A 15131-nucleotide genomic window follows, 5' to 3' on the forward strand; every position below is an offset into this window, starting at 1 on the left:
AAAAAAGATGTTTATACTGCATGTAAACAAACATAAAATTAATAATGAGAAATTACAATAGTCCAGAAATGCAGGAAGAGTACAGACTGTTACAGCACTTCAGTAGAGCTGGGGTCTTTTCTGCATGTTAATGTGACCCAGAGCCCATTTACCATGAATACAACATTTCAGTTAACTGCTGGAAGAAATGTATCAAGAAATGTTATCTTGTGAACAAGTACTATGTGAGAAAACCTCAAAGCCGAAAATGCAGATGGTTCAGGCACTGCAAGGTTTTGTCATCCCTGGCAAATAATATTTCTCTGTCATTCTCTTGGAGTTACTGCATACGTCATGTTTAAATTTGTGTTCGATTCTCAGCTTCTGCAACTAGTCTATAACTGCCATACTGCCACTTCTATTACTTAATTTGTCTAACAAAAACCTTATGTTCATAATTTTGCACATTCAGTGGAGATTAAAATGCAAAATGATAGTGAAGCTCTACAACAATTCTTAAGTGGCAGGAAAACATTAATGCAGAGGGCTGCAGATCTATTGGTCTCTGGCAGGTCATCAAAAAAAGCCCACAATAACACCACAGTGAGGACATGCACTACAAACTGCATGCAAGACTAGAATGGTTCCTCACACCAAACCATGCCCTTTAACCATGTGAAATTTTCTCCCTTGATTGTAAGCTGCCAGCCTGCTAGTGGTGCTGCAACTTAGGGGGTTACCTCCTTTGACATCAGTCTTTTAATATAGTTACCTACGTGTTCATGGTAGTTAAGTGCTTCCGAGTTTGAGCCTGTTTCTTCTGGTCATGGATCATTTCACCCCCAAATGGGGTCAGGCCAAGATCTGGCAAACAGCAACCACTGCAGCATGCTCTGCAACTCAACTCGCTGTGTTAGCTGGTTGGAAAAATGGCAGGAGCAAGTCTTGAGGGATGAACCTGTCAGAAGTCGAAATTCCTTTTAGGCCAATTCAGCCTCCAAAGGTAAACCGAGTTTTCTTTCTCTTGCTCATCTCAGCATTTTTCAAGTTTAGAAGAACAAGGCACTTGCTCTCTCATCATTCTCCTTGCCACACCATGTCTGGTCAATACGGGCCTGTGCCTTGCTCAGTCACCTACCTATTCCCAACATCTAGACATTGTCACATTTTGTTTGTGCCTAACTCATGTTCCACCTGCCTCAGGTCAAGGATTCATGTGTGATCTTTGTGACAAGGCCAGCTCTTCTTCATCAAGACCAACGAGGAACTATGGAGAAAATAACTTCTCATAATATTTTTGGGTGCAGTCTCTTAATGTTCATCAGCGTTGATCAGCTGATTGGTGTTTGAGAGGAGAAGCCTTTACTGTGCTTCTTTGCATCAGTGACAGAACACACGTATAGCATCTCAATGCAGAGTAGAAAAAGAATAAATCTGCATCTGGAAGGAAGTTCTTGTCAGAAGACCATAACTCTGATGAATATTTTTGCAAGTTAAAAAAAAATACGTTGTCTAGAATGTTTGATTTATGAAGAAACCATAATTGCAGGTGTTTACAACAAAGCCTTGTAAGAAAGATTGTTTACAGATCATGCTATGGTTGTGTATTCTGCACTATAAATGACATCTATACAACACAATGCAAGCTAATCCTATTATAATGCCTAATACCTATTAGCAGCTTTGCATTTTCCTGTAATCTAATGCAGAACGAGTTTTAAAATTACTGCAAGTACTGTTGACATGTCCTTGTCATATTAACACAGAATGCAGTCTGATCACAGTAACTCTTCTTGATGGGAGTAGACAATATAAGATACCTTTGGCAGAGGTATGCCTGTTTTTGGTAAAAGTGTATTGTATATTGTAGTATCTCTCAGTTTGCACCATATTGTACGTTGCTACAAGTTCTCTTGTATGTTGAAAAAAGTGCTATACAAATGACTGCTATAATTACTATTACTTTAAATGGCCTTAGACATAATGGATTTTGTGTCTTCAGTCCCAAGTAGCTGCAGAGCTGGAAAAATCTCAGGACCATGTCAAGAAGAAATGTCCCTGATTGTAAAAACTGTACCTGCAATACAGTGTGGTGTGAGAAAGCGAGCATGGGATTGTGAGAGAGGGCCACGAGACTTGTCTGGGAGCAGAGAATCTGGAAGACCATCATCATCATCCAGATCAGACATGCTGCTGTCATCTGCGTCAGTGTCTGGCCCCTGGCCTGCAACAAGACTTCAGCCTCAAGAAAGATGGCAGGAAAAGGCTTGGGGGACAGGGGAACACAAGATATCCAAGCCTCCACCATGAAAAACTACTCCAGAAAGTGTCATGTCTTCATGCTTTAAACCCATCACCACGAGGAAGACACCAAGCTAAGGTGATGGAAGAAAGCTTCTGATGCTGAAAATGCCATTGCCCTTCTGGTTACACACATACACTGCTTCTTTTGTGTACACTCTGTATATCCTGTATCAAAGCTACATCCTCCAGAATACACAGCAATGGTGAGACACAAGAGAAATAAACAAGCATGCTAGGTATGAAAAAGGTTAATAGATTAAAAGTTATTTTGATATTCAACACTTCAGATAAATGTGTACATCTTAAAAACCAAATCCACTCAATGGCAGAACAGTAGCCCCTAAACTGTTAAGAGTTACACTGACTTCTTATGAAGCAGTTCTGTTGAAACATAGTAATAAGAATAGTAAAACATAAAAAGTTCTATCCACACACAAAAAAAGAAAAAGTTTGTAAATGGTAAAAGTAGGAGCAAAAGCTTGTATGAGTGATTTATACTTGTAATTGTTTATAAATGTTTTATAATCCAGTTTATACAGTGTTTATCTCTTTGCTTGTCAATAATGTCTACAAGCTGGTTGAGTTTTATGCCGTGCCAGCGTTTACAAGTACAAAAACAGCTGAAAAAATATTGAGTTTATTGAAGTATAACCACCAGCAATTTGCCTAAATATTGTAGGCAGGAGTAGAGCCATGGCATGAACCTTGTCTCAATCTTGAGAAAACAATTCATGGAAAAAATCCCACTCAAGTAAGCCAGGTAAGTGATGACGTCTAGGCTTTCACACTATAGTAAAACTTATGATGGGTCATTGCAAACAGAAACAAAGCTAAAATACATTTTTTAATGTGACTGCTAGGCATTGAATATCCAGCTAACATTCTTGTGCTGCTGATGATTCTAATTATCATGTCAAATTCACTTCAGGGTTAGCTTGATACAGCGTACATCCACCTATCCAGTGGTTCTCAAAGTGTGCTCTGCAGACCACTTTTGGGCCGCATGCATAAGTCAGGTGACCTGAGGCTGACAGTCATCATACGTCAGCAAAGAGATGTTTAAATCACCAGATACCCTAATTAGTTCGGTATCGATTTCACATGAGTTTTAATTTTATCGATACCTATTGCTCGTTCACATAAAGCGCTCACTTACCAACTAAGTCTTTATTTCACAACACAAACATTTTGTCATTTAACCACATCATCCATTGCTCCTTAGTAATGCAGTGCACTTCTTTATTTTTAATTGTTATGTGTACTTTGAGGAGTATGTAATTTTATGTCAACTTATTACTATACTACTATTACAAAAGTATATTTAGTTTTGAATTGTAATGAAGCAAATGCAGCAATTTAAATGTGAAATTCACGGTACATAGTGATTTTAGGCCTTGATGGTCCGCTGTATTTTTTACTTTAGTAAAGTGGTCCGTGGTCTGAAATACTTTGAGAACCACTGATCTATCCGTTACATTTAGTATTATCAACTTGGTAATGAATGATGTGACAAGAATACAATCCATCTAGCTGCTCTTTCCTTAGATTGTTTAATGTAAAGCAGAGAGGAATACATCCATCTCTAAACTTAACTGCATATACCAGTGTACCTCCCATCATTTTGCACATCAAAAACAAATATTCAGACGACGTTAGAATATGATGCACAGTAAGGTATTTACCAGATAAAAGATTTACAATGCCGGTCATGCTGTAAACAAATGTAATGATAAGTTTGTGACATAAAGCATTTACTGACTGAACAGCTCACAAAGGGATGAAGTTTCATCAAATGCACTGGTAATAATTGAACAACATTAAATCAGATTAAGGTGAATAGTTAAATGTCTACATGTCAAGCATAAACTACCTCTTAACATCGCATGCTTGCAACAAGCTCTTCATTAAAGAAAGAACAGATGGAGAAATAAAGGTACTGACAAGCATTTGCTATGTATTCTTATGAACCTGTCACCACTGGATCACACATTACTGCTTGGAATCTGGAGGGCATACTACAACTGCTATATAGTATATTTCAAACTCACCCTTTTCAGCCTGCACTGTCTGCCAAACCTTCTCATGCTGAGGTACCCTAACATGCCCAGTGAGCAGAATTTTCTGTCGTGTTATGGCTGTTCATGTGTATTTCTGAAATGCTTAGTCTTTGTCTCTATGTGCATTAAGTGAATTTGCATCTGTTTTTTCTTGTAAAGTGTGTTGAGGTTTTTGGTAAGTATGGAAATGTGGTATATAAACTCTTATAAAAGATCAACAAATCAGGAGAGTTTAATAGCAAGTGACAAAACAGTAATAGACATACAGGCAAAAATGAGATAGTGGAGGTGATAGTTTTTGCAAAAAGGGCAAAACTGACATTCAAGATAAGAAAATAAGTCATTTTGTGCAAGATAGTGCCATGAAAGTTTGTACATCATTCACAATCACTAAGCAAGCGAGACACAGCAGGACAATTAGCATGTAGCTGGCACCTATAGAACATCTACAGATAAGAATTCAGGCACACAGAGCATGCAGATGAAACACATGTTTACCCAGGGGTGCCGTTCCACTAGCAGGATCTGCAAACACAGCATCATCACCTTCCTGACTGGCAGTGGTGCTTCCTGGCAAAGAGAAGTCTGCAGCAGAAGGCTGGAAGACCAGCAAAGCCAGAAGATGTATGTACAACATGCAGCATTCATGTGACCTGCTAACAACAGTGGTCTATGTACAAGACTTGTGCCACAGCAGCGACATAACATGAAATGATGGGTGCAAGAAAAACACTTATGTACAAAAAAAAAAAAAACCAACCACGTGGCTTTTTAAGAAGACTTAAAAAAAATAAATATTTGTTGACATACTACAGACAGCAAAGTGCACTTTCTTTTACCTCTAGCATGGAGGAAGGTTCATCCTCCGACACAAACAGTATTTTGTCTTCTGGCAGAAGTGAGGAGGGAGGGGCATCACCTGCAGCATGGGTATATGAGGGCATGGATGTGGGAGAGAAACCTGAAGCAGCGGCTGTTCCAGTGGACTCTCTGAAGAAGTATGAAGTAAAATTCTTGACATGCTGAGTCAGCTGAGTTTAAGAATGAACAAGATTATTTAAGGAATGAAATAAAGTTAATAATTCAGTGAGCAAATAACAAATGAGTAAATTACATATCTTACAGAAATACGCACTTAGCTGGAGATTTTTCAGGACTTGGCTCGGTTGAACTGGATGGCACTGCAAAAACAATATTGCACAAACATGAGTGCAAATACTTTTTAAAAGTGTCCAGCCAAAAAAGTACAAAATGCATAAGACCATTCTTATCATGGGTGTGGGAGGCAATCCTTGGTCATTTGAGCTTTATGCCATGCCAACAACTAATGCTATATCACAGCAAGGGAGACAATGCAGTGAGAGCCAAAATCTCATATGCATAACATTTTGCCACAGACATTTTGCTAAAAACAGCTCCTATTAAATGGATGGCAGAAAAATAGTTTAGCAGCTAATATAGATTAGTAATCTAAGTCTCTTGGTGCAGAATGAAAATCCCCAAAAGAAATATCTCTTTACAGCATTCCAGCATTTTGTACACAATATAAACACACTAACAATGCCTGTGACCTGCCAGCCCCCTCACTAAACAAACATGACCTCTTTACTGGTATTCTCTCCTCCCTCAAACAGTGCCCACCACTAATAAATCTTTCAAGCTTAAAGGGAATGCACACCACTGATTGTAAGACCATCAGCCGAGTCCTCCATGGCTTCCACAGGTGTCTGGTCAGGGAACAGCTGAAAGTTGTCGCCAGGTCCAAACAAAGCCTGAGATAAAGTTAGCAATAATGTGAGGCAACTAGTCAAGGGAAAAAACTACCTCTTCAAGCAGTTATCAAGATTTCTGAAAGAAAAAAATCTGGACTTGCTATGGTCCAACCTAAAAAAATCAGAGGAAATTTAATCAGTAAGAAACAAGCATCAAATTCTTCAGAAGTGAACACAGATTTACATCAAACAAACAGGCAATAAAAATCATCTGTAAAATGAATTTAATCAGTATGAATTTCTAAACATTAACAGAGACCATAGAACTTACCAATACAAACACAACATATTGAATGAGAGATTACCATTATACAGAAGTTTTAATAATCTCCAAGAAATTGAAGATGTAGATTAAAAAAAAATCAAACAGATTTTTCTTTGTCTATGAAATTATGTTTTCCTTGCTACGAATCTTCACCGGTGATGTTTAACTTTATATCTAAAGATAAGCTTACCAGCCTATTCATTTTTGGTTTAGTCTTTTGTCCTTGACTAGCCAGGCCAATTCTCTGAAAAATGTTTTTTACTTTTATTGAGCTCTGATAGGAAATGCTTTATAATATCTCAGCCTGTTTGGTTTTTGTTAATATTGTGAGATTGTAGAGACTGCTGTGATCTGCTTTGCTATGAGACATGGTGGCTGTCTCAAATGTAGCCTTCATTTCACCTTTCCCAGAGAGGCCCCATGTCCTCTCCCCTGGACAACACTCTACTAGCAAACTAATCTGTCAGCTTTGAGCCTTCTGTTCATCAGCATTTGATCTTGCTTGGGGTGGGAGAGAGGACTTTTAACAGACTGCTCAGTAAGCAGTACTTTTACAGACCCCGTTCATAACATAATTTTGTTTTGATTTTTTAAATTTCTGGGCAAAAAATTATAAAATTATGAGAAACAGGTCCCCTCTCCCCTCCGATATCGCAGAGAATTACATGCCATGGAACATGCAAATTCCTCAATAAGTTAAACAAAAAAAAACAAAAAACAAAAAAAAAACAACACTTAAACCAGAACAACCAAATACATATGATTAAACAAATATCACAAATAAAACGTGAGGAAAGATACATACCTCTGCATTAGTGATAAGCAGCTCAACTGCACGAGTCTGATGAGGCGTATCAACAAGGGAAGCAAGGGATGCTGTTCCTTCCCTGTTATCACACATTCGGCTGTTTAACTTCAAAGTTACAAACATTTCGCAATCAAAAGAAAGCCAGACAATGATGTGTGAAGCCCATTTTCTTGCTTTTTTCCCAACAAGAGCTATACAGCAAAAACTATAATTACTACAGGCTGGAGGAGGGTGACAGCAAGCTAGGACTGCCTAGAAAAGCTAACAATGCTATGCCCAAAACATGTTTGAACACACAAGGAAAACTTATTCTTTTTTCAAAGTCTCACCACATTTAAAGAACTTCAAACCTTTCTGTTTGATTTTCAAAGTGAAAAGATGCATCAAAAGATAAGGCATATTCTTACAGTGGACGGAGAAGTGTTGGTCCAAAGACAATACCCAAATTGCTAGAGCTCATCTGATTTTCATCACTGTGCGTTGCAACTCTGTGGAGGCATGAAAAGTGTACACACATTACATAAGCACCACACATGCACACATACAAACACACATACATGTACACTCTGCTTGTGACCCTGTACTTGTACACTAAAGGTAGTTTCGTAGTTTAGTCATAAAGTATCGAGCCAGCTGTTAACATAATGAATTACAACCAAAAATTGACTTTCAGGCTGATGATATTATGTTGCTTACTCATCAGGAAAAATGCAACTGATACAAGGCAGAATACAAGGCCTTTGATTTAAGTGGTCAGTTGTAATTTCCTCAGTCTGTGTCATAAATTTAAAATGTGAAGATTTCCTTAGTCGTTTCTCAATATATTTGTCAATTTTTTATATGAATTGAAAACAAAACAATGAGAAGTTAATGTTGTTGCACAGTATTTAGTTCACAAATTCTTCTTCTTGCTGATGATGTTCGCTTCATGTCTTTGGGCATAGTAGGGTGTCAATTTTGTGCAACTGCATGACTTCTGCAATTTTTTTATCTGTTTTAACCAAGTTTACAATAGAACCACCAAACTACTTTTAACATCACTTTAAAAAAAAAAAACCATGATCACAAAATTTATCCACTTAAAATCATTACAATGAAGCTTTAATATACAGAGGATTCTTAGTGATTTAAAGTTTCCTCATCACATCTTTTGATACAAAAGGTCAAGAGAGCTATACAAATAAAAAATAAAAATGCACATAAGCATATTATATACAACTACATCTTGTGCATGTGAGCTTTATTAAGCTATGCTGTATATTCCACTGTTTAATTGTGGCAACCATTTACCTGTGCAGATGATGCATGAGTACAGCACACGTCTTAAAGTTGGACAAAGGTAGACGGTGGACTATTGCACTCAAAGATTCTACCAGCTTGTCCCCCTGTAAACTCCCAGACATACTCTCCTGCACATATTAAGCCACAAACAATAGATGAAAACCTTAATGATAGTTGCATACTGCATAGATAGCCAAGAATTTCTGGTAGTCAACGCCACCAGCTCTTAGAGGTTCTTTTTACCATCAATGTTAGCTGATTATTACAAGTAAGTACGACTTAGTCCTGCAAAAAAAGCAAATACAGTTGCCAAACAAATGGATAAACATTTGCACATAATAAATGCTCAAGGCTGAAAAGTCATTCAACTGCTAAAACTAATCTAGATACTCTAGTCATGTCAAAAGACAATAAAGCTTAAAACAATGACTTACTTACCTTTGCCAAGTGGATAAAGTCAGAATAAAGCCTGAAAGTCAGCAGTGGCTCAGGAAGCTGGGATAAGAGAAAAAAAAAATCAGATGCCACATTCTACCTAATCAAGCTCAATGAAATAAATTTGATTAAGCATCAGTAAAGATCCTGTGGAAAACATAAGAAGAAAATTAGATTGTACACATATAACAGCTTTAAAAGATGTAATGCACATGAAAACCACATTGAACTGACCTGTCTAAGGTAAAGCTTGAGAACATTAGAGATGATATTTGGGTGCACCTCTTCTAAATCCACTAGTTCTGGATTGATGTCAAAACGCTGACAGAGACTCTCCACTTTGCTTTTCACACCAGAAACTCTGTATATACCCTGCATGATAAATGTACCGTATTCATTCATAATGTATTAAATTTGTACAACACACCCAAAATGCAGCACTTCACATATAATTTCCTCCAGGGCCCAAACATTCAAACCTTTATCCAGTCCCTCCTTCCTCCCAACTGAAAACATCTGTGATACAAATTACTATTAGAATGCTATAAAAACATCTGATACAAATTGACGCTATAAAAACAATACCCATCTGCACCTTGAAAGAGAGTTACACATGCAGTACAATAATCACAACAAGTCAGCTATATCAGAAACTATTGCTGGACATAGCAACCCTCTGCAGACTTTGTATGTGAAAGCAATCGTGTAGCATTGTTCATTTGCTAAGCCGTTGAATGTTATGTGAGCAGCACATGCTGATAAATGGAAATTCACAGGTCACCACATACTGGTCTTCTGTGAACAATGTACTTGCATTCCCAGGTGTGACTGTCGGAGTGGCTAGACATTTGTACTGTGTGTGGAAGAAGGAATGTTTTGTTTAATAATCCTTTCCTAGACTAGGTAACATTTTGATAAACTTTATGTTCATTTTCGTGTCGTTTCGAACACTAAAGTACTAAGTGGTTTGGTATTTTCTGGTATGGAAAATTGTATGTTTTTGTATACTTTTGTAAATTAGAAATTTAAAGTAACACTAAAGCATTATAGCATTATACCTGGAGGTCACAACTGCTTGTCTCACTCTCCAAGATAAGAGTCCTGGAACCTTCAGCCTACTAGCATTAGGTGAAATGCCTGGATGTGCCATGTCTATGGTTGAGCCTGTGCAACTGACTAAAAAAAAAAAAGAGACCCAAGCATCCTTTGTTTCTCGAGCGCTAGTTGTGAGCACATACCTTGATTCCGCCAGTACAAGGCAACCACTCAGAGGAATATATGTGTTGACTTCCCAAATTTGTTTATTTGTAAAAATCATGAAGCTTCTGTATAGCTGGATTAAGTGCTAGTGTATCATCTGTCCCAGCATGGATTATTACCCTTAGCCATCCACTGGCAACTTGATATCCATCCTTGGTAAACTTATAAGTATTGTTGTTTTGGGCAGAGAAAAAATAATAAGCCCACAGGCAGATCTTTATGTTTTGTCAAAAACGTGCGATCACATACTGTCTGCATGTTGCGGACAGGTTGTTGTGAGAGCTACCAGACAAGAGAGCACCAGAAATTGAAGTTTTATGCAAAGCCAGCTACCAAGGCTATGTCATGGCAAAGCAGCTAGCCATGTAAACGAATGCCACATGTAGAAAAAGAACAGTGTGCCTGAGTCAAGTACCAAACAGACAAGACAATGGCACAAGCTAGACAGGAAAGATAACTTTCTTACTCTGATCATAACTCCCCGGCGTTCTATTTCAGCCAAGCATTTGGTCATGATTGGAGGAACCTGTGATTTATACCGCTCCACCTGCTCCTGAAAGTCCACACCAAATGTGGTGTTACGGCGTCCCTGCTGATGCTCAAAAAGGAGAAAAAGCAAGGTACTGCAAGCATTTATGATAATGATAATGATGATGATGTTGTTGTGAAGACATGTATATAGATGATTCATGCTCACATTAGAGCATACAGCCTGCAGTTAAGACAATATTTGTGTAAAAATAGTTAAATAACATAGTTGCTGCTTGAAAGTTTCATAGCTGACTTAAAAAGCAAATACTGGGATATTTCAGAAAAAAAACAAGAAAGACCATGCAGAATCCACAAAGCACCAACATACCGCCAGCAGCCCAGGTAAATCAAGGGCCTCTTCTCCAGCCACAGTCATGTTCCGCCGCATCTGAGCCCTCCTCTCTTGTACATGTTGAACTGCAAAACAGCAGAACTATTACAGCACAAAAACAAGTAGTCTGACCCAGCATCACAATCATCAGCTGCCACTTTCTGACTTTATCTTCATGCAGTTAGAAAGGTGGGACATAACATCATGTAAGACCAAACACACCCTCTCCATCCCAAATTTCAGCTGTTGCTCTCAGGCAGGTGCTACAAAGTGCCACATGTGCAAAAAACTGCCAATCAGAGGTCCTTCGTGCCAGCAGCCATCACCATCCTAAATAAGAGGCAGAAGGACTCATAGGGCTGCCATACTACATGACATCCTCCTTAGGAGGTTTCACATGTGAGAGAAGGTGTAGGTATGCATGTGTGTTGAATGTCTTGTATGGGTATGTCTGGCAATTTTGTTGTGTAATGCTCATATTATGTTTATTATGCTCGTATTATGTTTGTATATGTTGTTGGGCTTGTGAGCAAAAGAAAAATTTCTGTCTTAGACTTCCCTGGACAGACAATAAAGTTTGATTTGCTTTAGATTTACAAGTGCTGTTTCACAATAGGCTGAGGTAGGAACAGTTTATTTCTGCTCACTTAATGTGAATGTCAAGGTTATATATATATATCCAATATTTTTAGTCTGTGAATCTTATAGACACTCTGACTAGCAAACATCTGGACACTTTCTGTTGCATTAGCATAAAACATCCTCTGATGTCAGTTATCTTGAAAAATCAAATAGTAATCTATATTTACCTACACAAACATTATATTGTGTATATACCGCCAACAAAAGTTGCTTAATATTTTTTATCCCCCCCTCCTCTTCATCTCACTCCACCTTGTCATCATTCTTGACATTAAGTAGAATGAATGTGCAGTGCTCCAAGCTTCTCAAGTATACGAGATTCAAACGAGACAATTTTAATATGAGCAAATTATATCCTCTTATATCCTCTTGTATTAAAAATACAAATTACATATGATTTTAACTATTATGAGAAATTGGCATACGCCCATATTCATGCATTTTATAAAATAAAACATCGACAGACTGCTTCACTCAACTATTACACATAAAAAACATGTCAAAATTTATATAAAAACCAGAGTGTTACCATGGATTTTTTCACCATCTTCCTCTGTCAATTCATCAAGGGACTGCGAAGAGACAATCTTGCGGCATAGCAAATCATGAGGGCTACTGCTTGGTGACGAGTCCCGGGACTTACTGCTGCCACTGGCACTGTCAGTGTCACTGCCACCTGTTTGCTGAACAGTGTGTGTGGCTGTCTGGGACCATGCCCGAACTGGACTTCTGTACTTGTCTATGCAAATAAAAAAAACTTTCATTGCATTCATTAATCATGTAGTCTTAACCCTTCAAGCAAAAGACCCCCTGTATACTTTAATTACATAAGCTTTAAGTATACATCTGCAAAATTGACTCTGAATCTATAACTTTGTCTATAGAAGAGTATCTGAGGTAGAGACAGCGTTTTAGAAAAGCTAAAAAGCAATACAACCTACCTCTACGAGGTGAGGACACAGGTGAGCCCTCATTTGAATGCATGTGTTCACCAGAAGATCCATTAGAATGCACACTAGTCTTTCTTCCTTCACCAGCTCTGTGAAACATTTTAAAAAAGACAAAACAAACAAATGATGACTAAACAACTACTTTGTTGACAACCTGGGATTGTAATTACTACACTTCTGTAATCAGACTGACATTTTTCTCCACAGATACACAACTAGTGGGGTTCCACTGACAGTATTTATCTTGATACAAAATATTACTTCCCAATATTGCATTTCTGTTCTCAAGATATAACATCACACCATGCACACAAAGAAGTCAACAGCACAGATATCAGGATTATACACGGATATTTTTACATTGACAAGAGTACAGCCAATGAAGGAGCTGGGGCAAAATACTAATTAGGCATATCTGCTTTACATCACAAATTTTAACTGTTGGTGATCTTGGTAGGCATATCTAGAACAAAAGTGGGGGATAACCCATATTTGGGGAAATAGTATAGTATGCTAAGTTTTGTCAAGTCATTAGAACAAATTTGCACCAAACAGACCTTTAATCCTTTCATTCCTTTAACCACTTAAGCCTGTTTTTTTATTCTGATTTTTCATGAAGACTGACCATTCTGACAGTGTTTGTCATTTAGCCACCTCCTGAATGCTACAGGGGACTTGGGTATCACACTTGGTGAGAAGCCATATAATCTAAAGCAACTCTACAACCTCATAGTTCTCTTGACAATGTCTTGTGTGAACCATTTTCACTGTCTTGGGAAAATTTAACTGGAAAAATATGTAAATATAGCACTTACTTTTGTCCAGGAACATACGGTTCAAACATGAACTCTTCTGTTTTGTGAGGGCGGGAAGTACCAGCAGGCAGTCGCATGATGAACTCGGCATATTGGCTTCCAGGCTCATACTCTTTACTGCTGTCACTGAGCATCTGATACTGTGAATACAAGCAAAAATATCATGTGACACAAGATTGCTACAAGCACTTTTTGAAGCTGTTTGAACCAAGCCTTTTTGAGGGAGTTAAAGGCCGAAGTCGAAGTGGGCGTGTTTTGAAATGGTTTCGCCCGTGCGAGGGAAGGTAGGAGTACCCGGTGGTGTAATTGAAGATGACTGGCCACTAGCATTCCGCACCGCATGTACTGCTACCTTCCCTCGCACGGGCGATACCACTCACTTCACTCAGGAGGGACGACTTCGGCCTTTAATACAAAGAGAATAAATGTGTAAATGGTATTGGAAGGTGTAAAAACTTGGACAAATACTCCTTTACTCTTCTACCTCCTTTCTGCTTTCAAGGTTTTGCATGCTGACTAATAAGTGGCTGATAAATTTTAAATAGTTGCACTTTAAAAAAAATTTTAAAAAAAAGATATAGTGACGGTCAGTAAACGGTAGTGAATGCGACGGGACTTGCAAAATACAAATGCATTCATTATGCAAGGTGATGGTTCTTTATATATACACCTATATGCATATGAAAAAGGCTATTATCCAAAAAAAAAAAATATATACAGTTACTAATTTACATAAGCTGACCTGAATAGGTAAAGGTGACCATACAGTGTGCAGCAGGTCAAAATATTCCACAGCTACCTGGAAGAACATCAACCAATGCAATTAATATCAGAAAGTTGCTTTATTATTACAAACATAAAGTGCTGTCTTCATTTGTACACAAGTCTTTTTCCTATGACAGTATGCCATATGATAACCACAATCATTTTCTTTTTTAAACAAGTGATTGCTCAGCTAGCTCATTTTATCTATTTCCTTGCAAATACCAACAATATCTATTTAGAAAAATCATGCTATTCTTGATTAAAATGGCAATTATCATCGGCATGTTCACTGAGATTTTATATAGTTAGACTTGTAAAACTATGACATAGGTTTTTAAATGCAGTAAAACTTTATTATGTTCAAAAAGTAATTTATATGCTTTATAAACAACGACATATACCATTTCATGCTAGTAGAAACAAAAGCCCCCCAAACTTACAGTTCTAATGTCTTTGTCACACAGAAGCATCTGTTCTCTAAGTGTTGCCAACAGCTCACCCTAAGAAAGAAAGGCCATTAGGTGGCATATGCACAAAACTTCTGTGACACGCAGACACATGAAACACAGATAGCACTACACTCGCACACAAATAGCTTCTAGAATTTACAGTTAAATATTATCATGGACAAGGATGTGCCTGACAAAACATACATTTCAGTTATCATACCTTTGTTTTCTCAAGAGCCCTTTGTCTCAAATTTGCTTCAGCAACACATGCCTTGTAAGTTGTTTCTGCTTCAGCAGCCTGGACAGAAACAATGAACAACCTCTTAGAATTCCATATAAAATTGTTACAAGCAAACTGTGTGAGCACACGAACACAAGTGTGTTAAATTTGAAAATGTTTTTGTGCCCGTCCATTTGCACACGCATAAATATAATCACATATAAAAAAGTGAAATTAAACAAGAAGCTTTTTCTTTTTAAAAAATTT

At 37.7% G+C, this 15131-nt stretch overlaps 1 protein-coding gene across 10 annotated transcripts in view; it reads right to left on the bottom strand.

Annotated features, from left to right (window-relative positions):
• LOC112574489 (rho GTPase-activating protein 45-like) overlaps positions 1–15131 on the bottom strand; it is a 36097-nt gene that overhangs the window by 10145 nt on the left and 10821 nt on the right. For 4 of the 10 annotated variants that reach the window (XM_025255606.1, XM_025255610.1, XM_025255609.1 and 1 more), the window contains exons 11-28: positions 14865–14942; positions 14636–14695; positions 14173–14229; positions 13431–13570; positions 12607–12704; positions 12195–12404; positions 11021–11109; positions 10628–10759; positions 9136–9273; positions 8905–8961; positions 8476–8594; positions 7593–7673; positions 7183–7264; positions 6019–6112; positions 5476–5521; positions 5180–5330; positions 4839–4938; positions 2057–2203 (exon numbers count right to left, since the gene is read on the bottom strand). In XM_025255606.1, coding sequence (XP_025111391.1) covers positions 2057–2203; positions 4839–4938; positions 5180–5330; positions 5476–5521; positions 6019–6112; positions 7183–7264; positions 7593–7673; positions 8476–8594; positions 8905–8961; positions 9136–9273; positions 10628–10759; positions 11021–11109; positions 12195–12404; positions 12607–12704; positions 13431–13570; positions 14173–14229; positions 14636–14695; positions 14865–14942 — 1879 coding nt within the window. The remainder of the gene's footprint in view (positions 1–2056; positions 2204–4838; positions 4939–5179; positions 5331–5475; positions 5522–6018; positions 6113–7182; positions 7265–7592; positions 7674–8475; positions 8595–8904; positions 8962–9135; positions 9274–10627; positions 10760–11020; positions 11110–12194; positions 12405–12606; positions 12705–13430; positions 13571–14172; positions 14230–14635; positions 14696–14864; positions 14943–15131) is intronic. The other 6 variants (XM_025255608.1, XM_025255613.1, XM_025255612.1 and 3 more) reach the window with 3 other exon arrangements.

This window comes from Pomacea canaliculata, linkage group LG10 (genome assembly GCF_003073045.1).
Source record: "Pomacea canaliculata isolate SZHN2017 linkage group LG10, ASM307304v1, whole genome shotgun sequence".
In the NCBI taxonomy this organism is placed as follows: domain Eukaryota; kingdom Metazoa; phylum Mollusca; class Gastropoda; order Architaenioglossa; family Ampullariidae; genus Pomacea; species Pomacea canaliculata.